This window comes from Cucumis sativus, chromosome 1 (genome assembly GCF_000004075.3).
Source record: "Cucumis sativus cultivar 9930 chromosome 1, Cucumber_9930_V3, whole genome shotgun sequence".
NCBI lineage: Eukaryota > Viridiplantae > Streptophyta > Magnoliopsida > Cucurbitales > Cucurbitaceae > Cucumis > Cucumis sativus.
This window is the reverse complement of record NC_026655.2, coordinates 197,563-223,829: the sequence shown is the minus strand read 5'-3', so window position 1 is coordinate 223,829 and position 26,267 is coordinate 197,563. Positions and strand designations below refer to the sequence as shown.

The following is a 26,267-nucleotide window of genomic DNA, read 5'->3' as shown; positions in this document are numbered from 1 at the left end:
GACTCGTGTTGATTTTTAGGTTCACGAAAACGTTAATCGCTAAATATGTAATCAAGATATGGACACTGCAGTTATTTATTTATATTATATGAACAATATACAATTAATATAATTAATTTATAGTAGGTAGAGCTGACTCATTCGTGGAGTATTTGTGGCATCTAAGCCTAAGGTGCAATCTCAAAAGGAAAAAGAAAACTATGTAATGGTATACATGCTACGTATGTCACAATCGCATAGACGATTGTGCGATACTTATTCTAACTCGACGAACAAGTAAGCCGATCAAAATCTGAAAGTTTCTAGTAACGTCGATGTATGTCATAACCTTCCTTGGCGTTTTTAATAAATTTGTTTATAAAATGCGGAAAGGGAATAAATACATTGAAATAGACGTTACAATAAGTATTAAAGACTGTCAATCGAAAGGAAAAATAGTTGCTTACAAAAAGTATAACTAATACCTGGGCGAGAATTCAATCAGTATGCCTCTTCTATAGTACATTTTGAACCTTTGTAGCTCTGGTACACTAAAATGCGTAAACGTCACGGTTAAAGAGCCCGAGGGTATAAATGTATTTTCAGGCCAAAAATTTATGACTCACAGCTACACAATCAATTTTCCGATCTCTCTTCCTTCGGCTACAGTTCACCGCCACCGTCGTTTCCCTCCCTCCAAAACTGATATTCTCCGTCTCCGGGAGTGAAGGCATCGGCCTTGTTCTATCTTACTCTGCACGCACCCATGGAAACTAGTGTTAAGCAGGAACTTATTGAACCTTTACCCTTGCAACGAACCAGCAACAATCACGAGGCATCAAATTCGTCTCCCACGTTTATTGAACTCAGTAGCGACAGTGAGTCGGATTCGGAAGATTCAGAGCAGGAAGTGGTCGATGGAATTTTAGGAGTAGATACGAGAAGCGTTGTGCCCCCAAACGACGTGGATGGAGGGCCTTCGAAGAAGAGGAGGCTGAACGAGTTGGAAGTTGTTAAACCTCTAGGTTTTCTTGCGCCCGCGTCGCTGGACGAAAAGCATTCCATGGCGGTTATTCTGCCCCCGTCAGCTGAGGCGGGCACTGTACAGGAGACGGGAACTTCGAAAGCAAATGGTTCTGCCTGCAAACAGTTTTGGAAGGCGGGTGATTATGAAGGAGCTCCTTGCAGTAACTGGGAGTCAACATCGGGTATGTCTTAGTACCATGCATTTTCACTTTGAGTTCCGAGTGATGAAATTTGCTAAAAGTTTATGAACTCGGATGCCATTTCCATATGATTTATCCCATTTGTCAGGAACGTCCATGACCGAATTTATTTAGTTTTATTTTTTTTGCTGATAAGTTTATACTTCACAAAATTCCGAAGTCTATGTCAAAGCATATGGCAAGAATTTTTTCTTATTTTCCGAAGGAGGGAAACTGGAAAACAAAATTTGCGTATTCCATTAAAGTTGAGAAATATATTCAAAGACTAAAGTGACCTCCATTGAAAGAGAACTAAAATGTTCACATTGACATTGGTAAAAGCTTAGTCAAAAGCGTGACTGTTTATTAGCTCTAAACCTAATGGAAATTCATCCCAAAAACTGAAATTATAGTTATCTTGTTGAATTTTTAGATGTTGGTGATGGTGTTGTCTTTTTGGATTAATGGCTTGGTGGTGTTATCTTTCTGAATTGATAAACAATGATGCTACACTCAATTGCTTATAGGATAGATATAGCTCCCTGTCGTTTATCTTTTTGAATTGATAGACAATGATGTTATTACACTCTGAAGCTAATAGGATAGATTTAGTCAAGATATTTGGTCTTTGGTTCGATTTGGGGATGAGGACATAGTGAGATTTGGTCTTTGGTTAGATTTCACGTGCTTGTTGCTTCAATTTCGAAGAACTTTTGTAACTATTCCACAGGCAATATTTTACTTAGTTGGTCCCCTTTTTTCAATGGGGTTGTTTTGTTGGGCTGGTTTTTGTTTGTAGGTCCTTGTATGTCCCTTTTTTCTCAATGAAAGTTGTTTTCATAAAAAATAGCACAGATTTAGTTAAGAGATTAGCTTGTAAGGGGGCAATCTGTAGATAGGTTTGAAAAGTTGGGGGGGGGGATGGTCTTTCTTTCTGCATCTGCCCTTTTGTGATTGCGGCCAAATTTTTTGTGTCAGGTGAGAAAAACAATAGAATTTCAGGGATTTGGGGAGATCTTGGGAGGAGGTTTGGTTACTTGTTAGGTTCTTGTTCTCCTGGAATCCTACCAAGAATTTACAATAAATCATGGGGTTTAAGGCTTTATGATGTATTGCACTATGAATTTTGATATTCAGATGTATTTTGTATTGGGATACGATGAGGCCGCTATGTTAAGGTTGTGTCAACCTAGTTGAGATTGCTGACTCTTCATTCTCTAAGATCTCTATGAGCAATAGTCTCTTTTCATTACATCAGTGAAAAGTTTTGTTATCTTTTTAGAAACAATACCAAAGAATACAAGCCTCCATTAAAAGAGAAGTCAATTATTCATATTGCTGAGTCCGAAGGAATAAGCTAGAAATTAAACTAACGTAATTAAAGTAGCACCAACTGGGGTGTATATAGATCCTGGTTTTACTTACTTTCTACAAAACTAACCAAAAAAAGAATTGTGTTTGGATTCTAGCTACCTCAAATTTCTTTGTGGGAGATTATTTTCTATTTTTATCCAGGATTATGATATTTATTTGCTGGATAAAATCTCTAAATTTTTTATGATTGTTCATTTGAAAACTTTAAGAAAAACAGAGCTTTTATTGAAGATTGTAGGAAAAAGAAAAGTTTTAAATAGTAATCGCAAGTCTCTTCCTTAAAAATTAGAGGTTCTTAATTTTCCAGTTTTTCTATTATGATTATTTAAATATACTTTTTAGTAGGAATTTAGACTCAAGGCACATGCTTCATGAAAGGAGCCTTGATTCTTTGAGGTGAGGTGCTAAAGCTGTGTCATTGGCCTAGGCGCGTCCCGTAATGGGCTTTTTAGAACATGGTTGTACTTGTAACTATGAAGCATAGACACTCCATTTTAGGAGAGTATCTGTGTTCTTATAAAAAAAAAGACGAGTATCTGTGTCGTCACATTCCGAACATGTGTTCGACATGTAGATTTCTGTGTCCTATTTTCATTAGTTTATTTTTAGTTTTAGACATGTGGAGAATTGCCTGGGCCACTTCCTAGACACACTTGGGAAATGTTTTTAAGTGAAAATTGTCCAACCTTTTATGTTGGACCCAAATTTAAATCCCAAACCAAGTATATGTTAATCTAAGAAGAAAAGGTAAAGTTCATTTCTACAAACAAAAATTAAAGAAACATAAACTTAAACTCTGCAAATCTGTTTCTTTGTCCATTCATTATTGTTTATCCTGCATGTTTTATTCACCATTATATTTATAGAATTTACTGTTGAAGAAAAAAAATTAAAAAAAGAAATAAAAGAGAAGACAGTAGGTTCATTCCTTATTTTCTTCCCCCAATAGCATAAAGGGACGTTAGTCTAATTTGGCACGAGGTGTTGCAAAAGTTTCTTGACAACTTAATCTATCTCCCAATTTTCTGGGGGTAATTAACTTGGATTGTTTTTTTCTCTCATGCTTAACCTACATTATATTGTTCTCTAAATATTTGTAGGTGGCATGGACCATGTTAGGGTTCATCCTAAGTTTCTACATTCTAATGCGACCAGTCATAAGTGGGCTCTTGGAGGTAAGAATGACCGACACAGAAATGGTTTCTTAAAGTCTCACGTGGTTATAATTTTGATACAGTGTGCAATGATTTTCGTTTTACGTGGATTTTAATATGTTTGATTTATACATGCAGCTTTTGCTGAGTTATTGGACAACTCGTTAGATGAGGTACCTCGTTTGTCCTTCTCATTACTTTTTATACAAAATCATTTCTGCTAACATTTTCCCCATCTTTTGATGGAAGGTTTCGAGTGGAGCTACTCATGTTAATATAGACATGCTTGTGAATAAGAAAGACAGGACCAAAATGTTATTAATTGAAGGTATTCAGCTTGATTGCGAGATTTTTCTTATTTGAATTTTGAATCTTTAATGGTTACTCGTTTAAAAGAAAATAGAGTAACGATTCCAATAGTCTTAGTCAGGCCTACTTTTTGTTTTTCTTCCCTTCCATTTGTCTATAGGTAGTGGGGGAAGAAAAGCACTTGAACTGTGTGTACATTGGCAGAAAAAAACCAACACCACCAACAAGAAAGTAGGTAGAAAAGTGGAATACCGACTCTCTCTCCAACAATAGTTTTCTCTTTTTTCCCTAGTTAGGTTTGGCTTGGATGTCAAATTTAGATCAATTTTTTTTGGGAACCTCTTGTTGTTTTTTGCTTTTTTGTTCTCTCTCTCTCTCTCTCTTCATTATCAAGAAAAGGACTATAAAAGGAGGGGGAGTTCCCCTTTTTGTGGGCTTGGTTTTTTATGCCCATGTTTTATTTCATTTTTTTCAATGAAAGTTTTTTTCATCGGAATAGTGTTATAGTTTCTTGAAAATGTTGATAAGGGACCTTATTGGAAATGAAGGCACTCTTGTTACTGTAGGCATTTGGCTCAATGCGCCAAAAATGCATTTTGGTCTCCCCTGCCATGGAAACCCAAATACGTCCTTTTGGCAGCCTATTCTTGAAAAGGTGGAGGAGAAGACTTCTAAAGTGGAGGTACACATTCATATCTAAAGGTGGTTGATTAACTATTATCAACTCAGCCTTGTTAAGCTTGCCTATCCTAATGATGTCACTCTTCTCAATGCCTTCCAAAGTGACTCAAGTCGTAGAGAAATTTGTTATCCATTCTTTTTTCACGACACTTCTGTAATTTGATCGACCCTTCTCCCTTAGGCGAGTTAGTCTTGTTGATGCTTTGAAGGACTAAGATCTCTAAAAAAGTGAGGTTTTTTACTTTGCAAGCTTTAAATGGACACGAGGAAGTTACCCTTTTTAGTTGGACTCTGAAGGCAGAGAGACACGGACCATATTTTTTGGCGTTTTGAGTTTGCTAATTCTATTTGAAACTATTTGTTTCGGACATTTGGCATCATCCATGCTCGACACAAGGATACTAGGTTGTGGAGTTCCTCTTCCATCTGCCTCTTTTAAAGAAGGGTAACTTTTTTTGGCATGCTGAGGTGTGTGTGATCTTATAGGTTAGTAAGGGGTGCGGAATAGTTGGGTGTTTAGATGGATGAAAAGATATTCTAGTGAAGTTTGGTCCCTTGTTCATTTTCACGTCTCTTTTTGGGTTTCAATTTTAAAGACTTCTTGTAATTAATCTTTAGGCACTATATTGCATGGTTGAAAACCCATTATGTTGAGGCAGTCCCCTTTTTTGTGGTCTTTGTTTTTTTTATGTCCTTGTGTGCTTTGTGAGGTAGTCCCCTTGTATTCTTTGATAAGAGTACTGTGTCTTGATGGTGAGTGGAACCTTCATCATCGGGCAACAACCAATAGTTTTGTACAAGTGCGAAGACATTCGGAAGTCTCCAAGCCCAATATGTTGTTCTAGTGACCTAGTCCTGTGTACATCAGGGGATTCTTGTATTTACGTAATATTTAAGACTATACGTTGCAGTGTGTTTTCATGGAGACCTTTGTGTCTTCACATTGTGGCTTATGCCAGCCTTTCCCAATTGGGAGTATTTTTTGTTCTTTTGGGCTGTGAAATGATCTCATTTCCCCTTTCTGCGTCCTGTGGTAAGTTGGTAGTGAAAATTTAATTTTTGTTGTCCTTGTGTGGGAAGGGCATGAATAGCTTATAGAAACATCGCTTTAGGTGTAAATTTTTGTTGCAATGTCACTCTTATTTGGGTGTATATTGGAGATTATATGTATTTGAATGTATTGCAGATAATGGTGGTGGGATGAGCCCAGAAAAAATGCGTCACTGTATGTCATTGGGTTATTCAGAAAAAACCAAATTAGCAGACACTATTGGACAATGTAACGTGCCTCTATGAATTATAGGTCTCATCTTGTAGTTTTTAATATCTTTTTTGACAGCATTTTTATTTCATATCTTGACAGATGGTAATGGTTTTAAGACTAGCACCATGAGACTTGGAGCAGATGTAATTGTATTCTCACGTTGTTGTGGACAATATGGGAAAAGGTCTGCTTTGTTCATTTGTTTATTTCATTATAGGGAAGGTGGTTATGGTAAAATATGTCTGAGTTTGAAAACAGACCATTTGTTCAACTTTTTCTTACCAAATCTTCTACAATTTACTGATTGAACTCTCTGGGCAGTGGCACACAGAGCATTGGATTGCTATCCTATACATTTTTGAGAAGCACCGGAAAGGAAGATATCGTAGTTCCAATGGTAAGGACATTAATATGTTTCTATTTTATTTAGTAACCTTCATTTCAGTTAATTATGTCATATATCTATGTATGCCTATGTCCGGAAAGGATGTTTCTATTCTATACATTACGAGATGGGAAAGAATGGAGAATCTGATATTCTATTTAAATTCTGTTTTAACTGCTCAGGTGTTAAACATTACCTAAACAGCAAAAAATGACTCAGCTCATAAACATAAAATGCTTCTATCTTAGCTCACAAAATATAATAAAAATATAAATCCCTTCATGTAGCAAACACTTGTTTCAATCTGGTTCTCCAGGCTCAAATGTTACTGGGGTACATGAATACTTTGACCCTGTCACCCATGGACTTTGGTGGGAGATTAGGCTTGAACTTTGCTCTAGTGATGTCACTGTTACCATGAGGTCTTGCTACTTTGTCCCAAATGCAACGATAATAGCATTCGCTTTTCTTCACTTTAGCCTTGTAAATATATGCCAATCCTTTCCCTTGGTACCAAGAAACCTCATTCTTAGAATTAACACCCTTGATCTGGAGTAAAGAAGTGTTTGGGTACTGGTTCGACTTTGACCTCTTGTAGCCGAGAATTGTTCCCCTGGTGTAGAGTCTGACTCTCTCCTTGCCTTCCCTTCACCATCTTCGGCAGGTTTTTGCTTCAGCTATGGAGTGTTTGATGGCCAATGAGCTGATATTCTATTTAAAGAAATCTTGAATAAATGGAATGCTATTGATTATATGTCTATGCCTCCGCAATTTACTGTGTAGGGGTTGATTTGGAAATGCTTCATTTTTTCCCCTGTTCGGATGTTTATATTAAAGACCTGTGTTCTTCTTTTAGTAGGAAACAGTAACAATTTCATTTATATAATGGAATTACAAAAAGGTCTTCCATTGAGCAATGAGTGAGCTTAAATCATATCATACTTACTAAATGGGGCAAATTTGTTTTTTGAAAAGGAAACGAGAGTTTTCATTGATAAAATAAAAAGAATGAAGAGAGACTAAAGCTCAAAATACAATGGAATAAATTAAAACAAAAAATAGTGATTACAAACAAAACGGCCAAAAACACCCAATAAGAGAAGACAAAATGGGGGAACTGTTTTCTTTTTCCATGGTAACTTGCTATTATTGTAGTTAACAGCTGTAATCTCCAAATTTTAGATGCCCAATAAGTACTAAATTTCTTTTGGAGGCGTCTTTCTCTATTGAAGTGGCCATTGTTTGTCGTCTTCCTTTTATTTATTAAATTAATTTTCTGTTACATTTTGTGCCATGTAAAAGAAGTTACGTATTTTGAGGTTTATGCTCCTGCTGATAGCTTGCTACTTGAATTGTAATACAAGCTTGACTATGAAAGGAAGGGAGGTGAATGGGTCAAAATAGTGCGATCTTCTCTCAATGATTGGAACAAAAATGTGGATACAGTTGTTCAGTGGTCTCCGTTTGCCAATGAAGCTGAGCTTCTTCGTCAGGTGATGCTATAATGTTCATTTGGGACAATGTCATTGTATCTGTTAAAGGAAATTAAGGTTTATTGGGTTTATTCCTATTTAATATTTTCCATATTGTACTTTTCCTTTATTAGTATTTTGGTCTCTATTTATTCACCAATGTAACAGATTATTATGTACACTTTGATTTATTCAGTATATTATATAAAATTATCATGGTATAGGAGCATTACGTTTTAGGTTTTATCTCATTGAACCCTAGCCACCACAACCTTGTTTGACCTCTGCCTCTGTCGATTTGACTAGCCATCAACGGTTATCGACGAAAGCAAACCCATGTGTAGATCCGACCCCTCATTAGCCTCTATTCAAATTGTGCGCCTAGACCATCCTAGATCCACTTCTTAAAATCCATCTTTGGTGCCCGCATTCTCCTCCGTTGGACCAAATCAATATATTATACAATGTTGTTTTTATGGAATGAATCTCTATTTCATTGATCATTTAGCAAGCTTACAAGGCTAAATATACTAAATGAGGAGTATACTTAAAAAAGAATTGGCAGAATAATATTATAATAATATCTCCTAAAAATACCCTAAATACTCCAATGTATAAAATTATCAGTATCCATTTTATATTTTTCAATTTCTTAGTAGCTTCATTAAGCAAACTGAATTCTTGCATGGAGTGGTATTTGTTTGAAGATTTTTCCTGTTCATTGTGGCCATTTTCTCTCAATGGAAGATGAGCTAGGGTTCCATTTTTGCATAGTGCTGGAGGATTTTCTTGTGGTGATGGATTTAAAATGCTTCCCTACAAACCAAGGGATTTACAAGGACTTAATATGCGATAAATGATGAAAAAGTTGCTTGGCATAGAAGGCTAGTATTAAGCTTAACCTCGTGTGTCTGACTTAACTGATTATGTTACTTGGCATGCTTTTCAGTTTTACATGATGAAAGATCATGGGACTCGCATTATAATATATAACCTCTGGGAAGATGACCAGGGACAGTTGGAACTGGATTTTGATACGGACCCACATGTATATACTACGTATATATGCTAGTTTTTCTATTACCATATATGTTTTGTTAGTTTCTTCACACTTGGAACCAATATTTTGATAGGACATCCAAATCCGAGGCGTCAACAGAGATGAGAAAAGTATACAAATGGCAAAAAAATTTCCCAACTCTAGGCACTTCTTGACTTATCGGCATTCCTTGAGGGTAATGCTTTATCTGATTAACGATCAGATGTTCTGTTTTAGCTTGAATGATTGCCTATGTTGTTATAACTTCTATTTCTTTGCAACATTCTGTAGTAGTCTTCACTAATTTGAAATCCAGGAATTTAAAATGATGCATTTGGAGTTCATCTTTTAAAGGAGAAGAGAAAACATTGAAAATATAAATGTTTGAACTCTGTATTATTCAAAGCTAATACCGCAGAGCATTATTTTTTGGACTTGCTGAGATTAACTAAATATGTTAATTTTAAATCTTCAGAGTTATGCTTCGATTCTTTATTTGAGGCTCCCTCCTTGTTTTCGCATCATTCTTCGTGGGAGAGATGTAGAACACCATAATATAGTGAATGATATGATGATATCTCAAGAGGTCACTTACAGACCTCAGCCAGGTGCTGATGGGGCCGGGACAGTTGGCAAAGATACAAATGTAATACTCGTGATGATGTTTCCTTTTTTGAGCGTTCATGTTTGCTATGCTCAATTATGCTAACTGCTTGCAGATGTTGTTATCAGATGGTTGCTGTTGTGACCATTGGGTTTGTGAAGGATGCAAAGCATCATATAGATGTTCAAGGATTCAATGTTTATCATAAGAATCGGCTCATCAAGGTATTTATATCTATATCAAAAGTGGGTGAGAAACCCTCTCTCTTCATTTTTCTATTTTTATGTTTTACTTCATTTAAATTGCTTTCATTATTATTTAGATTCTTGAATTAAATCATTATTAATATTTTCTTAAAAATCTTGTTTTACTGTTCTTTTATATATTCATTTATATGTATTATATTGTTACGACCTTTCTTGAACAAGTTCTGTTTTATAGACCGTTCAACTATTCATTGATATTGTTATTTTTGTTTTTTTCATTTATTTTTTAGGTTGGAATAAAATTAATATGGTTGTCATAGAACTTTGTGATAAACTTTACATTTGTGATCTGTAACTTTGACTTTTGTATTTTTCATATTTCTATCCTTCATTTTAAAAAAAATCAAAGCATCATCTTTTCTACAACAGATTAGTGTATTTTAATAGATATAATTAAATTTTAAACTATTTAATTTTTCAACGGGAATCTCTATGATTATATATAAACATACCAGTTTTTCAACAAAGAATTAATAATTGCGAAGGTGCAAGTAAATTGCATTACCCATTTATTTTATGTATTTAAAGAATATGGTAATTTTTTAGCAGAAAGGAAACCATATTTTTGGTCCTTAAGGTTCTAGTTTGATGTGTATTTGGTCCTTGTAGTTTTGAAAGAACTTTTTTTTTAAGGATACGAGTCTCACTATTATTAATATTGAAAAATAAAGAGACAAAGTTTAATTTACACGAGGGTTATACAAAGAGCGATTAGGGGAAGGGAGGATCAGCAGGCACACTCGGGCCATCTCAACTAAGGTGATATCCCTTTAGCGCCCTTATCACATCGAAAAAGCGACAATACAAGATCAAAACAAAATGCTACAAATACAAGGCCAAACAAAATGATAAAATAATCTGTCCAAGACAAAATCATAAATCATAGGCAGCAAGTTGAGAACAAAGAAGAATAAGAAAAATAAGCCTTGATGAGCAAAAAACTGTTTGAAGCAGAGGGCTGATCCGGAAGTCCTGATGATCAAGGACTTCAAGGTGGAGAGGCTGTAAAGGCTTGCCAATTTAACACAATCTCCTGCGAAGAGTAATCCTGAAAATATTTGGATCTAACACCATGAAGATGCATTCAAATGAGCAGAATCAAAACGTTCCATCCAAGTTGATGGTTTATCATGGAAAACTCTTTGGTTTCTTTCAAACCAGATTTCAACTAAGAGGGCTTTTACAGCCTTTACCCACAATAAATCAGCTGTCTTCTTCTTCAAGGCTGGACCGACAAGAACTTGAGTCACATTGTTCTTAAAATCATCATCAAAAGCCCAACAAATATTGAATGCTTGGAGAAGACAGAACCAACATTTAGATGCAAAGATAGTCAAATAAAAGCTGCTGAATATTTTCTATGTTACCAACACAAAGGGGGCAGGCATAAGGTGAGAGGACATGGGAGGGAAGTTTACTTTGAAGTATTGAAGCACAGTTTAATTTTCCAAACAGCATAATCCAGATGGAGATATTTACCGTTCTTGGACTATTAGATTGCCCAAACCTTTTGTACAAAGAGCTTTTCGAAGGAGAAGAAGTCGAAAGATGCTTAATCAATTATTTTACCGAGAAAGAACTTGAGGTTTCAAGGGGCCAAAATCTTCTATCCGGAAAGGAGGCTGGCTGTGAGGATGAGATCTGAAATAACAAGGACTGAAAGTCTATTATTTCCTGATCATTAAACAATCTTCCAAAATAAATGGACCAAAAGCTGGTAGAAGAGTCCCAATGATCTAAAACTAACCCATTTGGATTGAGTGCAATCCTAACCAGTCTTGGAAATTTACACTCCAAAGTGATTTTGTCCATCCATGGGTAGTTGATCTCATTTGACTGTTAGTTGTCTTAACACAAATACTAGTGTGATAATCATCTTTCTTATTAGACTATGGTGATGTGGAAGTTTTGAATGAGATGTTAACATGTATTAATATTTTATAGATATTTAATGATTGGACTAAGCTGAGGTAGATCTTTCCCCTTTTTTTCATTCTTCTCCTTTCTCCAACTCTGGCAAGACACCACTGGAAATTAGTTTCCCTTCTTCCCCCAATATGTGTACTTGATCCAAACACAAGCTTACACGTATACCCTCTTCCCATCCCACCATATCTGCTACTTTCTAAGCTTGTTTGGAAATTATTCTTTCACCCATTTTATGTTTGAAACCCTCTCTTCCTCTCTGAATCTACTTTTCCATGAAGGTTCCTAAGAAAGGTTCTTTGTTTGGCAAGTCTTGCTTGGTCAGGTGAACACCTCGATAGGCTTGATAGGAGGACTTTGCTTGTTGGGCCTTTTTGCTGTCTGCTTTGTTGGATCGCAGAGGAAAACCTTGATAATCTATTTTGAGACTGTCAGTATGTGCAGGATGTGTCGTGTTTGTTTCTCCAGAAGTTTGGAATTAGCTATGTTGGCCAAAGGAGTGTTCGAGCAACGATCGAGGAGTTCCTCCTCCATCCGCCTTTCAGAGAGAAAGGTCGGTTTTTTTGGCTTGCATGGGTGTGTACTGTGATTTGAGATATTTTGGGGTAGGGAAAGGAATTACAGCGAGATTTGGTCTCTCGTTAGATATCATGTGTCCCTTTGGCTTTTGATATTGAAAACCTTTTGTAACTATTCTATTGGTAACATTTTTTAATTAGTTGGAATTCCTTCTATAGAAGGGGTATTTTGGTAGGTTGGTTTTCTTTATGCCTTTGTATTCTTTCATGTTTTTTCAATGAGAGGTTGTTTTGCTAAAATAAGAACTATTTTTTAAACTTCAAAGAATAAAGTTTTTCTTTTGGAACTTACATTAAGGTGAAACCTTAGAACCAAAAACATATTTTTAAATAATTGTTTTTATTCTTTTATGTTATTTATTTTTTTAAAATTTTTAAAAAATGGCTTCCGAGAAACGATTTCTTTTGTCCTGTGTTATATGGTTGTTAATGATCTCATTTGCAACGTGCAAATTATTCTTCTACTTAATTTCTTTTTTATCTTAGATTTTCAAGGGTTACTACAAGGAAAGCATGCTCTTCGTGTATTTAGTTATGATAGGTATTTGGAAACTTAAAAGTAAGATAAAAATTAGTCTTTATTAATTAATTTAAGAATGGTCTTAAGTGTCATTATCTTCTCCTTTTTTCTTAGTTGCCAAAACTTTTTGTCGGCTATCCTTTGCTTTCAATTTTGCAAGCTTGGGGCTCTGGTTGTTTTACTCTTATATACACTATGCCATTGCTTGCCCTGTGAAATATGGTTTCCTCCATGTAAAATATGAATTAAGCTATTATTGTTTCTGATAAATGATTATTATTATTTGCCAGCCATTTTGGAGGCTTTGGAATGCTTCGGGAAGTGATGGTCGTGGAGTTATAGGTGCTGCTTTGTTTTATTTATTTATTGATTAATCTACTTATCAATATAATATCTAATAAAAACATGGGAAGATGGTGAAAAGTTAAACAATCCAAGTTCTGACAGGCTCGATTATACTGCAGGTGTTTTAGAAGCAAATTTTGTTGAACCTGCCCACGATAAGCAGGGGTTTGAGCGAACAACTGTTCTTGCCAGACTTGAAGCACGGTTGATACAGATGCAGAAAACTTACTGGTCTCTTACTATTTTTTATGATAAGGTGGTATCTATCTCATCTGTTATTCACTACTGAACATGTCATTTCGTTTTTTAGGTGTTCCTACTGTCATAAGATTGGCTATGCTCCGAGACGAATTGATAAACCTAACAGTCGGACTCCAGATAGAGGTACTGGCGTTTTTCATTTGAGCCTTTCTTTTCTTTCTTTCTTTCTTTTTTCCCCTCAAGAAAACTTCCATTTGAGCTTTCCTCTAAAACAATCTCAAATATTTATTTGGGGAAGGATCGATTTTTTTGAAACCCAATTATTTATCCATATCTTTTCAATCAATGCGAAGTTTTGCATTTAAATGTTATCATGCAGTGTAGTCCCTCCCAAGTCAGTTCCACCTTTCTTCTAACATGTTTAGTTGTTTACCTTACTTTTCTAGAAAGTTCCCCGGATGATTATTCTTCACAGCCTCCACCTCAATCAAAAAAGAAGAGTACTTCCTTTGGTGGGACGAAACCCGATAAAATCTATTTAGGAAAAGAAACAGAGAAGTTCCAGAAAACAAAGGACTTCAGATATGGGAATATGCATTCAAGTAAAGAAAAAAATGGCAGTATGACCCCTGACTCTGAGAAATCGAGGACAAGACCATCTTCTTCTGAGCCACCTTCGCCTTCTGGACTAGAAGTTAGGGTTGACAACCATCATGGTGGACAAGCAAACGGTACCGGCAATGAGACATTTCATGGTAATGATGTTTCAATGAGAATGAAGGCATCTTCAAATGGAGGTGTCAGTCAAGCTCAGCAAGGGGGATTGGCTAAACCGAAGGTATATTATATATATTTTTATTTTTCATAATCAAGGGTAAGCAAGGTGAGGTCTTAATTGGCTGTTGAATTTTCATTTTTGCTCCCACACATTCCTCAGTTCCTCATAAGGTTGAATGTGTGTTAAAAGTTGGATAGCTTAGATTATAGGTGTTAAATTGGATGCACCACATTAAAGTTTCCTGTGTTTATGCTTGGTTGGCTGTTTTTGTCCCTGCTTTGTGTGAGGGGAATGCCAATCAAATGCAAGTGTATAAGTTAATTATGTTTGGTTTAGAGTGTATTTGGTTTAACTTTTGAAGCGTTCAATTTTGGAAACAAGTCATTTGCAAAAACTAAAGTATTTTGCAACCATTTCAATAGCTTTTGACACACTTTCAAAGTTTATTTTAAACTCTTTTTATCAAAGGAGCTTAAATAAAAATGGGGTCTACAGCTTAGTGGTCGATCATTTGCCTGCAAAAGAGTTCAAATAAATGACTTTTTTGAGAAACATTTTTTTTTCCCTCTAACGGTCCATAGTTTCCATATAAACTTGAAACAACATTGATTTATGTTCGCATCCCTCTCTGGCAGGGAGGAGACACAAACGATAGTGAGCGTTCCCCTTCAAGTTCTGATCTTCACATGCTACAGCAGTTGAAGGAAGAAAATGAAGAATTGAAGGAGAGGTGAGTGTTCTTTCTTGTGGTTTCAGTAATTGGGCATTGTCTGTACGCCATGGAATCTAATGCTTCCTGTGTATCCCTTTTGTAGATTAAAGAGAAAGGAAGCCGATCATGGAAAATTGCAAGATGAAAGAGAGAGGAGGTGTAAATCACTTGAGTCTCAGGTGTGCATCTTATTGTATTTTATTTTATTTAGTGAGTTCTGCTGAAGAAAATGGGGAATGCTTTTATGTGATGAATTTATCAATTAAACTGCACCGTCTGGTCGTGGGTAAGAATTTGTAAAGAGGTTTTACATAATGCTTTAGTAGCTTGTACATCTGTAGAGATTTTGAACAATGAGGGAGGTTTATCTTAGTACACAATAAGAGTTTCACGAATTGTAAAAGATTTAACATTCTTGATATTTGTGATCCAGCTTACAGCTGCAGAGCTTAAAATCGAGGAATTGAGCAAAGAACAAGAGAGCCTAATAGATATTTTCTCTGAGGAGAGAGATCGAAGAGAAACTGAGGAGCATAATCTGCGGAAGAAGCTTAAGGTGAGGTTACCTCCAATCTAGTCGGCTACTTTTCTCTGCTTGTTTTCTTTTCATGTACAATAAAATTGTGTGGTCTCTCTCTCTCTCTCTCTCTCTGCCTCTGGGCATCTACAGGAAGCATCTAACACTATCCAAGAACTGCTAGACAAGATCCAAATTCTAGAAAAAAGGTAAGAGACTTCTTGTGGATAATTGGTTGTGTGGAGTAGCAACAAACATTCCTTTGGTGGCAAGTGGCACCTTCCTCGTCAAGCGTAGTATTTTGCCGAGCTATAGGCTGTGCTAACGTATTTTTACTATTTATATTACTACTTTTTTTATGGGTTGGGTGGGGTGCACTGTATATTTTGGCATTCTTTTAGTTGAAAATGACCATTAGAGCATATAGAGTAGTGGGGTAAAATTTGAATGCCGAAGATGGTGTTCTTGCACGGTAAAATTTGCAAGTGTCAGAACTCCATAAAAGGTTTTTGTAAATTGAGCGGAATGTCATCAACGAAATGCTTATTCCTGCAACAGCAAACTTACACTTTTATCTTTACGTTTCTTTGTGGTTTGGCTTCTTGCATTTATCTTCGTAAACTCTTAATTCATAACTGAAAATTTCATAAATGATAGAAACAGCATTACGACTCTATTAAAATGAGAGGTCTTCCGTGGCATCTACGGCAACCATAGCACAACAATTCTAAACAAGTACATGTTTTACAAGCTTTGCGTACCAACCTTCTTGGATTCGTGGCCTTCAAATTATGACCTTAATGTATAAACTTACATAATTTCAAGTTTCAAAATCTTGAATGCTTTACAAGCATGATTGTAAATTATAGGCATTAAAACACTAAAATTTCAATCGGAGTTCGTGAGTTCGTGGATACTAACTGTCAACGATGCTTTTTGTATTTGTGTTAAATTGTTTCTCTTTTCAAAGACGTTTGAGAGTCAGAGTTTTTATTTTTCGACTTTAAAATGTGTATATTTGAAAACCTAATGTTTAGTGAAATCAATTGAATAATAAAAAAAAACTGAACCAAAAACACAAAATTCAACTAATTGAGAGCTTAAGAGCGAAGTAGTAAATGTTGAGTAGGTTAAAAGTTAGGCGCCTAATATACGCATCTGTGACCTTTCATGCTAAGAAAATGGACCATTTTTCAAAATCAAGTTAAAAAATTACAACCTTGCAGGGGTATTTGTGACATTTTCAGAATCATACTCAAATGGCCGTTTTTATCAATTTCCCACATAGTAAGATAAATCATATCTGAAATTGAAAAGTTGAGAATCGTTAAGCATGACAACAAAATACTTGACCGTTTATTTCTTTGATGACGCTACTTACTTAAAATGTAATAACATCCTATGTTCCACATGAATAGAAGATTTGGGTTCATTACTTGAAGGCATCACATATCTCTTTTGACTCTTGACAACCACTCAAGATGAACACCAAGAGTTGTTGGTCTTCGCTTCAAGCAACAACAGTCAGAGGAAGCTCCTTCTATATTTTTCCAAAGGGGTTGAAACATTGGAAGATATTTAAATGTCAAAATACAATACATTAATAATGGGTATAAGCCTCCATTTGTGTCACTACGGCATGCCAAACAAACAATTTAAGGCCGGCTCACCAGTTTTTAATGTGATCATGAAAGAAACAAGTTTCTTTTCCAAGGGATTAAGATATTGGCTGGCTATGCCATAAAGCAGTTCTGTTTCTAAGATAGAGTACCATACGTAATTAAAAACTCCCACCTCTAAGTGCCAGAGATATTTTGCTTTTTACAAGTAAAGGTATTCATAGGATGGCTTATAATTCTCTCTTGAAAAGAATAAAAAAGGATGACTTAATCAAACTTATAGGAGTATTGTTACTTTTTTTTCTTTTAAGAAAAGAAAAGTAAATGTTTAATTTTTTTTTTTTTTTTTTTTGTTGGAGAAAGTATGGGGATATGTTCTTTAGCAATTTTTCAAAATTACCCTCATCACTGAATGCCTCTCGTAATCTATAAATAGCCCTCTTCTTGTAGTTGGGAACCCTCTTAATAAGAGAGAAGATCTAGCTTTTCCTGTACCAAAAGAGAGAGGCTTATGGGAAAAACAGAATAGAGCATGTCCTTAGTAACCAAAGAATTTGAAAAATAATAAGAAAAACTTCACAATCATATAAAAGAAAAGTATGTCCCCCACATCAATATTCCTAAACACATCATTACCAAATTACCAGAAAGCATTTATACACAAGAATATGGGTGATAGCAACCGTGTTTTGGAAGATGATTTACCAAACGAATCATATGACTGGTGTTGTGTTTCAAAGTATGGAACAGGAGCAGACGATCTTCTGTTGCGAATTGTCAGTCTTTTTCTCTGTATCAATTATCATCAACATATCTATGTAAATAAATATTTCACGGCACAGCAAAGAAATATCAGACTAATCAAAAACAAATTCAATCAATGACCACAAGTTCACTAAGTTGTGATTTAAAACAGTTCTACGAGGATTTGGACCACATTCAAGATTGGATTAGAGAAACACAGCAGTCACGTAAATTGACTTAAAGCAACACTAACACATTCTACTTTTCATTCTGTTTCTCTCCCACTCTTCTTTCTTCAGCAGGTGCTTGCTTTGTATATGAATTCATTGAAATCAAGAATGAAAAATCAACGATCAAACAGAAGAAACCAGATTCATAGATGATATCCTAGACTGCCAATAATAGAAAAACATTGAAGGGGCCACCTTAGTTCAAAATTTCATTGTCTGCCCCTTTATTTTGAAATTAAAAAATGTTTATTTCGAACAAAGACTTCGACAAGTTTCGTGGATATAATTAAGCAAAATTAAATCCAAGCAATTCACGGAAGTTAGACTTATTGTCAAGTTTCATGAAAATAAAAGATGTTTCTATAGAATCACAAGTAATCCCATGAAATCACGAAATATTAGAATTAATCAAATTAATTATAAGCAATTAATGACAATTATAGCCAGTTGATTAAATGAGGCTAATTAATATATTAATTCTGTCAAGTAATTAATAATAATATCACTGATTTTAATAGTAGTTTACAGCAGTCAATTAATTTCTGTAAATTCAAACAAATAAAATAAATAAATAAATCTGGATGATTTGAAATTTTTATTGGCCCTAACAACAATCCAAGTACTTCCTTTGCTAGTTTATTTTAGATTTCCCAATGATTAGAAGATGAAAAGAAAAAAATGAAGACAAAAATAATGAAGAGGGAAGAAGAGGGAAGAAGAGGGAAGAAGAGGGAAAAATCATGCAAAGAGAAAGAGTGGTTAAACGAATATACTTGAATCCTCAGCTAAGGGTTACGCAAGACATCCAACAAACCCCAATGTTCCTATGCAGAAATTCCTCAACCGAAGAATACAAAGAAGAGTACTGTTCACGAATATATACAGCAAACTTTGATCTTTATCCAACAATCTGTACTATATAGTAATTTTGCCATTAGAATTCCTAGTTGACTAGTTAAATCTGCAGATTCATAGTCCAGCCAAGCCCCTAGAAACTATGTACCTTCATTTTTTTTTTTAATATATTCGTGAATGTCTGGCCATCTTGTGGACATCTTGACCATTCTCACTACAAAACTATATAAAACTACTACATTTGATTACCAAGGATATTTGTAAGATTTACATCCTAGGTAGGTGGCCATAGCATAACTTGAATCTATTCTCTTTAAGCTCTTTATTATTCACACTAGCCAACTCAGTGGATAGCTTCTCACTGCATACTTTTTAAGGGAGTACTAGTCAATAAGATGATCATATGTCTCTAACTTTGTGCCAAATGAAGTGGTTTCGATACAATCTGCTAGCAGTTATTGTCCTAACCGTAACCATTCAAAGAAGGCCTAGAAAACCCTTCTGCATTTAAAAGCTACAGGCATAGTTCAGGGACAGATAAAAAAAGAAGATATAATTCTGGAGCAGAAATAAATGAAGAAAGAAGGTTCTCTACGAGGCTCATGATAGCTAACTCATGGAACTACATGCTAAGATTCAGAATTCTGGTTAGCATGGTTCATAGTTATAACTCGAAAGCACTAGTCAAAAGGCTTTGAAAGCAGAATAACAATTATAAAATTGTTATATACCATTAACTCCAGAAATTGTAACAAAAGCGGGCATTAAGAATTAGCATTAGAAGAATATTGACAGATACAAGCTAAAAGACCAACAACAATTTGGTGAATGTATCAGTTCAGAATGCGAATCCATCTCCTAAGACCACAATTATATAGACTCGTACTAAATCCAGAGTATTTGAAAAACCATCGGGGATTGGAGAAAAGGGGGAAAAAATTTCATGTAAAATTAAAATTTAAAAAAGAACAATCAATGACTAATACAATTATATTTATGGCAAAAATCTCAAAAGAAATCACCTGTTTTAGCTTTCGCTAGGGATGGCTGTACAACAACGTGCATTATGGTGACTCCTCCCGTGAACTCACCAAAAGGTAATTTACACTGACCAACAGTTTTGTTATTTTCCAAAATTTTTCCAGAGCTTATCAGTTTTATTTCACTGGCTGCCTTCGGAGTGATTGTTTTTCCTGAAAAGGAAAAAAAAATCGTCCCAAAAGGGAAACAGAAATCAATATGAAAACGAAATCAGAGAAAGAAAAAATGATAGGAAGTCCAGAGAACAAAAGACAATTTTTAAGAAACCAAAAACAAAGGCATGATTTCCTAACTGTAAAACGACATACATCAACAGATTCAATGCGCGCCATCTGAATGAGCGCGTAAATCAAGAATAACAAAACGACATGGAATCGTCTGCCAAGAATAAAATATTATTCCTAAAAATAGTACCTCTCTTAAGCTAGCAGACTATAGTATTAAAAAAAAGAGGGATTGACAGAGTACAGAACATGCAGCAGAAACGCCGAAAATTCACACAAGCGTTTGCAGTATAGAAAAAAAAAAAAAAAGGATAAAAAAAAGGCTAATGTCAGAAACGATTACAAATTGAATGAATACTTATAACAGAAAAGATCAGAGAGAAGATGAAGAGTAAAGTTGAGAACCTTTGGGCCAATCGGAGACTATTCTCTGCTTAAGCACATCAATTGTGGACGCCGACGAGTATCGAAAGGGTCCAATATCAGAACCATCGTAGAGCCTAAACTTAATGTCAATCAAATCGTCCTCCGGCATCTGAGTTGACTATCCTCCTGAAATCAGGTAGAAATGTTGGATCCGGAGATTGAATTGATCGGACACAGGCGGTGACGAAATCCGGTGCCCTAGAAGGAATCAAAACCAATTCCAACAGCAAGGAAGCTGAAGAAATTACAGGTGTGAAGAAACACCATGAAAGATCCGAAAAGGAGAGTAATTGTGGATAAAGTGCAAAAGAAGAGGAGAATTAAGAAGAGAGAAGAGACCTTGAGAAGGCGACGATCAATTCACAATTCAGGCCAAAGCAGTTTCCTCTCAGCTGCAGGCTTTTTAGAATGAAGAATATTGGGATTTTTTTTTATTATCATTAATTATTCAATATATATATATATATATATATTTTTTTTTTTCTTTCCCAGATTATGTATTTATAAATAATATAATAATAATATTTTAAGTTGTTGAAGTGAAGAAGAAGACAAAGTGCGCAAAGCCACACCGATTCTGAAATCGACGCGGTCTTGACTTTATACAAACTTAACTTATTACGGTCCGGTTCGATTCGGTTCGAAGTTTATACGACGTGGCACCGCAGCCATCAGGATCCATACGGTGTCGTTTCATTCTGTCTTCTTCCCCTTCCCCTTTCCCTTCGCTTCAGTAGAGTATGAGGAGCAAAAGGAAGAGGGAAGAAGAGAGCATGCGCATGGGAATGGGAATGGGAGGGATCGTATGGCAAACCCCTGACAACCCTCCACAACGAAGCGATTATATATTTCATAATGGTACATACAGGCTTCAACCCCGCTTTTGGGGATTTTTTGTTTTCTTTCCATTTTGTTTTTAATCACACTTCTTTGATTAGGGAGGCGCCACGTTAGACCTTACTACTTCGAGTTCATAGCTCATGTAATTCACTTACCTGCTTCTCTTTCTTATTTTTTGACTTCAAACTTTGAGATTCTAATTTCAAACTCTTGATTTTAACTTCATATTTGCAATTTGCAGGTAAAGAATCGATGGGCTGGCAAAACTATTGTTGACTTGTTTGCTGAAGAGTTCAAAGGTCGACCTTACGAGTACTATGTATGGTTTGTCCTTTTCATTTTTACCTCTGTGATATGATCAAACTATGGATTTCTCACATGTACTGAATGAATATAATTCTCATAGACCTTTTTTTCTTCTCTTGTTTTCATGAACTTTATTTCTTAGGTTGATGCTGTCGAATGTGGTCGCATACAAGTCGATGGGGAGATGGTTCCTGTTTCATATATAGTTAAATCATCTCAAAAGATAAGCCATTTCCTACATAGGTATGTCTTCTCCACATTCTAATTTCTGGTAGTGTATTAAAGGCTTATAGTTCCCAAATGAAATATTTACATTGCTAGAGACTTGGTTGTGATTCTATTGAATTTACATTTGTTTATGGAACACTGTTTACGTCAAAGCTGCAAGCCAGCAATTGATTGCTTTCTATATGTTAAAGCTGCACCATAGAGTTATCAAATTCACAATTGATTTCGCAAGGGCTGTAGGCATGAACCTCCGGTAATGGCTTGGGGCGTGAAAGTTCTCAAAGAAGAAGAAGAAGTGCTCACTGTTTGCAAGCCTGCATCTGTTCCAGTGAGTAAGATTGGTAGTATGAACTTCATAGTGTCACTAGCTATCCAAGCTGTGTGACAGATGCTTAGTAAATAAATTTGAGTTACACGTTCCTCTTGTCTGTTTTTCACTTAAGTTGATTTTACCCTTACTTTTAGTTCCATTTTAAAAGCAATCTCTATTGTAATATAGGTTCATCCATGTGGTCAATATAGGAAAAACACAGTTGTCGGTATACTCGAGGCAGAGCATGGTTTGGCACCTCTATTTCGTATCCGACTTCCATGTCCTTCCTGAAGCTATTACCTCTTATTTAGTCTCTTAATAGTTAATTTGATAATGAAGGAAACTACTGGCATATTTTATCATTTGGTTTGAAGAGCAACCACCCTCTTCTTTCCTTGACACGATCATGTAAGCTATTCATCGACTGGATCGCCTTGTCTCAGGACTTCTTATCCTTGCTAGAAATGCATCCAAAGCTGACCTTTTCAGACAACAGGTATGCCTTATACTTAAGATTTTATTTATTTATTTTTATGTCAGTATATAGTAAATGACAGGGGAATCCATTTTCATGGAATTCTTATGAGGTGCATTCTTCTCAAACATGTTGATCAAACATTTATTCTGGGTTTTCTTCTATAGAGAACTTCTAACTGCTATAGTGTCATATAATGTTGAGAACTGCTTCACATCATTACTATTGAATAATGCATGGACTCTCAATTGGACAATGCATTGACTGTCATTGTCAATAAATAAAGAATTTTAATTTTAGAAAAGGACCCACAGTAATCAATACTAGTAGTTTTATGATTTGATATAAATATATTTATGAGGAAAAAATGTCGATTTGATTGTACTTCAATAATTATATGTCCGTAAGTTTTACTACTATGCAATGGACATAAATGATTATAACCTAATAGGCACGGACATGACACCACACCAAATTCTAAAAGAATAGGATGCAAGTATGTTGGGGATACCTTATTACTATTATTATTATTACATGTATATATTTCATTTCAAAGAAAATATATGTTGATATTAATATATTTAATACTTCAAAATAAATAAACCTTTAAACTTAACATAAAAAAACAGATTATACTTCAGTGGAAACATATGTAGTCAAGTCAATTAACATTTGTAGAGCATATAGACGGCCCCTCAACTTATTGACACTGGATGACCATTCAACATTTGAACATCAAGGAAATTCAAAAATTAAATCCTAAATAGATTGCTATGACCCTTATTGACCTCTACGTTAACTCATGATGATGAATAAATAAGTTTGGTTGAGAAACTAAGATAGTATCTCTTTAGCGCTAGGCTTTAGTTTTTTTTCTTCTTGGAATCATGCTCGGGCTTTTAATATCATACAACGTGTCGGACAAGTGTATAGGGCTTGTTCAGATGAATCTGTTTCTGACTTGGATGCTCGGCATGGGTATCCATGCTTCCTAGATTATAACTGACAGCATATACAAATGATGACTATTTAGTTTATATTTGGACGCAAATATTAAGGAGATGGTTTGATATTCTAACAACACAAATGGTGAGGAATTCTACTCTTTAGGCAACATTTTGGTTAGTTGGACCCCATTTTTTAGGGCTTGGTTTTTTTACATGCCCCTATATTTTTCATTTTTTCTCAATAAAAGTTGTCTTTTCTATGCAAAAAAAAGAAAAAAAAAGTGAGGAAACTCATAAAAAATTGATGACAGTAAATGACCTGAATATAAAAAATTTATGGGAAAAGCATGATTCCTAGCTGGTAATTTGTTAAACAATGAAATTGTAAAAAATAACGTGAAACCTAGGTATAGTCTTATAATAGTGAATGGTATTAGTAAGAAAATATATGAGAGATAAATGATCCCTAAAGAATTTTGCAGCTTAATTGAAATTTTGTAAAATAAAATCTCACATAAATACACAGCATTACATGCTTTACTTATAAGCTTAGGAAGACAATTAGCGTACCTATGATAAAATTTGTGTTTAAATTTTGGAACTCCACATCTGCACGTTGTTGAACACAAATCCACAAAAAGATTATTTATAAAAAGAGAGAATGTTGACCAAACATAATTGAGTTATAAATGTTCGTAAAGAAGCTATTTAAAGAAAAAAAAAAAGGTCCACTTGCAGAGGAAGTTTTCCTAGTGATACTCTTACCCGTTTCACGGTGTATAGTTAAATTTAATCTGCGATTGATTTCTCGTCCTTTTCTGCAATTGGTCTAACTAGAAACTGAATATATTCATACTGCAGATTGAGTCTGGGCTGGTGAAGAAGCAGTATATTGCAAGGGTAGTGGGTGTGTTTCCAGAAGAAGAGGTATCTCTTCTTAGACTGGTCAAGTTTTGATTCTCTTCTGTCTTCAATTATTTATCAAATTGTTCCTTCAAATATGACCATAAGGGTTTACTTTCAGATTTCTGCTTGTAACAATCTAAATGGAAACCTTTTGATAAAGGCTCAAGGGTAATTTAGGATGTTGAGAAATCTTGAGTCTACATTTTAAAGGGGTCCCCCTGGTTGCCCTATTCTGACGTCCTATGGACATGTGCATGAGTTTTTGCCTGTGGTTGATGCTCCTCATAGGCATGTGGGGTTGTTAGAAGTGTATGAGATCAACACTCGGTTGTTTTGACACTAGAGGGAAATAAATTTGTATCAGAATTTTCTTTCAGTCTCAAGCATAATAAGCATTTGGAGCACTGTGGTGTATTTTTATGTTTAGTGAAGTTGCCTCATAATATTGCTATAAGCGTTCTTTCTGATTATCTGCTTCATTTTACTCTGGACTTAATTTCAGCAAGTGGTTGATGCTAATATTAACTACAATCCTCGAGAGGGAAGGAGCACAGCGGAGGTGAGGTTCATTTTTTTCCTTGTCCATATAAACTTCAGTTACTTAAGAAGAAGGCATTGATGATGATATGGAATGAATTTACTTTATTGGCAACCAAATATATAGTAGGGTGAGATAGTCATTTTGCACATGAAATCAAAAGTGTAGGGACTTGTAGATACTCTTTAAAGTTTAGAAACTTACTAGACACGTGTTTGAAAGTTTAAGAACCTATTAAGCCTATTTTTTTCTTTTAATATAAATTTCTTATTTGGCGCCAACTCTAAGACTGAGCTTGTAAGTTAGTACCCTAAACAAGATGGAATTTATTTGTTCGGAATGGTTAGGTCTTCATAAAATAAGTCTGTAAAGGCCCATTAATTGTACAACAGCAGATGGTTGATTCTTCCACTGATACTCGAACCAAGGGGAAGGCCGCCCAAACAAAGTTCACTCGTATCAGTTCCGATGGAGTCCACAGCATTGTTTCATGCGAACCAATTACCGGCCGAACTCATCAAGTAAAATTCTAATCTAAACTTGTTGAAGTCATTCTGCATGAGAACTCCATTTCGTAGGTCTAAATGATCCATGTGTATTCCCACCTGCAATGTAGATCCGTGTGCACTTGCAATATACAGGGTATCCTATAGCCAATGATGCACTGTACCTTACAAAAGAAGCTTCTGGTCGTTCCGTGCAAAAAACAACTGCAGATAGAGCTGCAGCAATATCATTCTGTTCTCCTGCACGTGATGTTCAAGAAGATTGTGCTAATGCATGCAAAGAAAACTGGAGCGAAGATTTTGGTATTGATCCAATGTGTACAAACTGTCCAAATTTGGCTCCAAAGGGGTGAGAAACTTAACTTGTACCCCACTGGAAATGCAATAGTGTCCATGAATATTGCATTAAACATGGTTTTGGTTATGCGCAGGTATGAAGGAGAAGAAGAGGGTCTGTGGCTGCATTGTGTTCAGTACTCTGGACCAGGATGGATCTACGAATGCCCATATCCAGAATGGGCTTCACTTGAATAGCCTTTTGAGCTACCCTCCATTGTTCTTGGCTTTGGCCCTATATTCATTCGTACACTAACATTTTTACCTATGCTGATTACAGAACATGACAGCTTACGAAAAATGTAATTTAGGAAGGGGTTTCAATACCCCCCCAGTCCAATGCTTATGGAAAGCAAGTTTCAAACAACTGGAATTGGTTTAAAATTTAAATTTCAGTTGAAGGATTTATTAGATATTTTGAAGA

General features: G+C 35.3%; 3 protein-coding genes and 1 pseudogene across 6 annotated transcripts; 2 read left to right on the top strand and 2 right to left on the bottom strand.

Moving 5' to 3' along the window:
- The first annotated feature begins 597 nt into the window (after positions 1–597).
- Positions 598–15,904, top strand: LOC101222073 (protein MICRORCHIDIA 7). Its single transcript, XM_011652090.2, has 20 exons — positions 598–1,187; positions 3,659–3,733; positions 3,851–3,885; positions 3,962–4,040; positions 5,889–5,981; positions 6,066–6,150; positions 6,288–6,363; positions 7,716–7,844; positions 8,773–8,871; positions 8,957–9,058; positions 9,338–9,508; positions 9,595–9,690; positions 13,047–13,098; positions 13,221–13,332; positions 13,412–13,485; positions 13,749–14,140; positions 14,716–14,810; positions 14,896–14,971; positions 15,226–15,348; positions 15,463–15,904. Exons 1-20 carry the CDS (start codon positions 746–748, stop codon positions 15,520–15,522), a joined length of 2,466 nt encoding a protein of 821 aa, XP_011650392.1. The 5' UTR covers positions 598–745; the 3' UTR covers positions 15,523–15,904.
- On the bottom strand, positions 6,454–7,021 carry LOC101210905 (annotated as a pseudogene).
- A 693-nt stretch (positions 15,905–16,597) lies between the features above and the next one.
- On the bottom strand, positions 16,598–20,923 carry LOC101210505 (membrane-anchored ubiquitin-fold protein 3). 3 transcript variants are annotated; one of them, XM_031889342.1, is made up of 4 exons: positions 20,428–20,872; positions 19,780–19,950; positions 17,634–17,718; positions 16,598–17,417 (listed from the first exon to the last, which is right to left on the bottom strand). In XM_031889342.1, the coding sequence occupies exons 1-3, from the start codon at positions 20,555–20,557 to the stop codon at positions 17,663–17,665; spliced, it is 357 nt and encodes a 118-aa protein (XP_031745202.1). In that variant the 5' UTR covers positions 20,558–20,872; the 3' UTR covers positions 16,598–17,417; positions 17,634–17,662. The 3 variants fall into 3 exon arrangements, with proteins under 3 accessions (XP_031745202.1, XP_031745197.1, XP_031745199.1); XM_031889337.1 differs by lacking the exon at positions 16,598–17,417 and having other exon boundaries at positions 17,441–17,718; positions 20,428–20,683; positions 20,788–20,923; XM_031889339.1 differs by lacking the exon at positions 16,598–17,417 and having other exon boundaries at positions 17,441–17,718; positions 20,428–20,574; positions 20,788–20,898.
- Positions 20,924–21,074: 151 nt separating this feature from the next.
- Positions 21,075–26,267, top strand: LOC101221837 (RNA pseudouridine synthase 7). 2 transcript variants are annotated; one of them, XM_011651918.2, is made up of 12 exons: positions 21,075–21,306; positions 21,387–21,430; positions 21,530–21,607; positions 21,737–21,837; positions 22,063–22,150; positions 22,322–22,400; positions 22,549–22,631; positions 24,419–24,484; positions 24,966–25,022; positions 25,394–25,522; positions 25,618–25,856; positions 25,939–26,267. In XM_011651918.2, exons 1-12 carry the CDS (start codon positions 21,189–21,191, stop codon positions 26,039–26,041), a joined length of 1,185 nt encoding a protein of 394 aa, XP_011650220.1. In that variant the 5' UTR covers positions 21,075–21,188; the 3' UTR covers positions 26,042–26,267. The 2 variants fall into 2 exon arrangements, with proteins under 2 accessions (XP_011650220.1, XP_004138251.1); XM_004138203.3 differs by having other exon boundaries at positions 21,103–21,306; positions 25,397–25,522.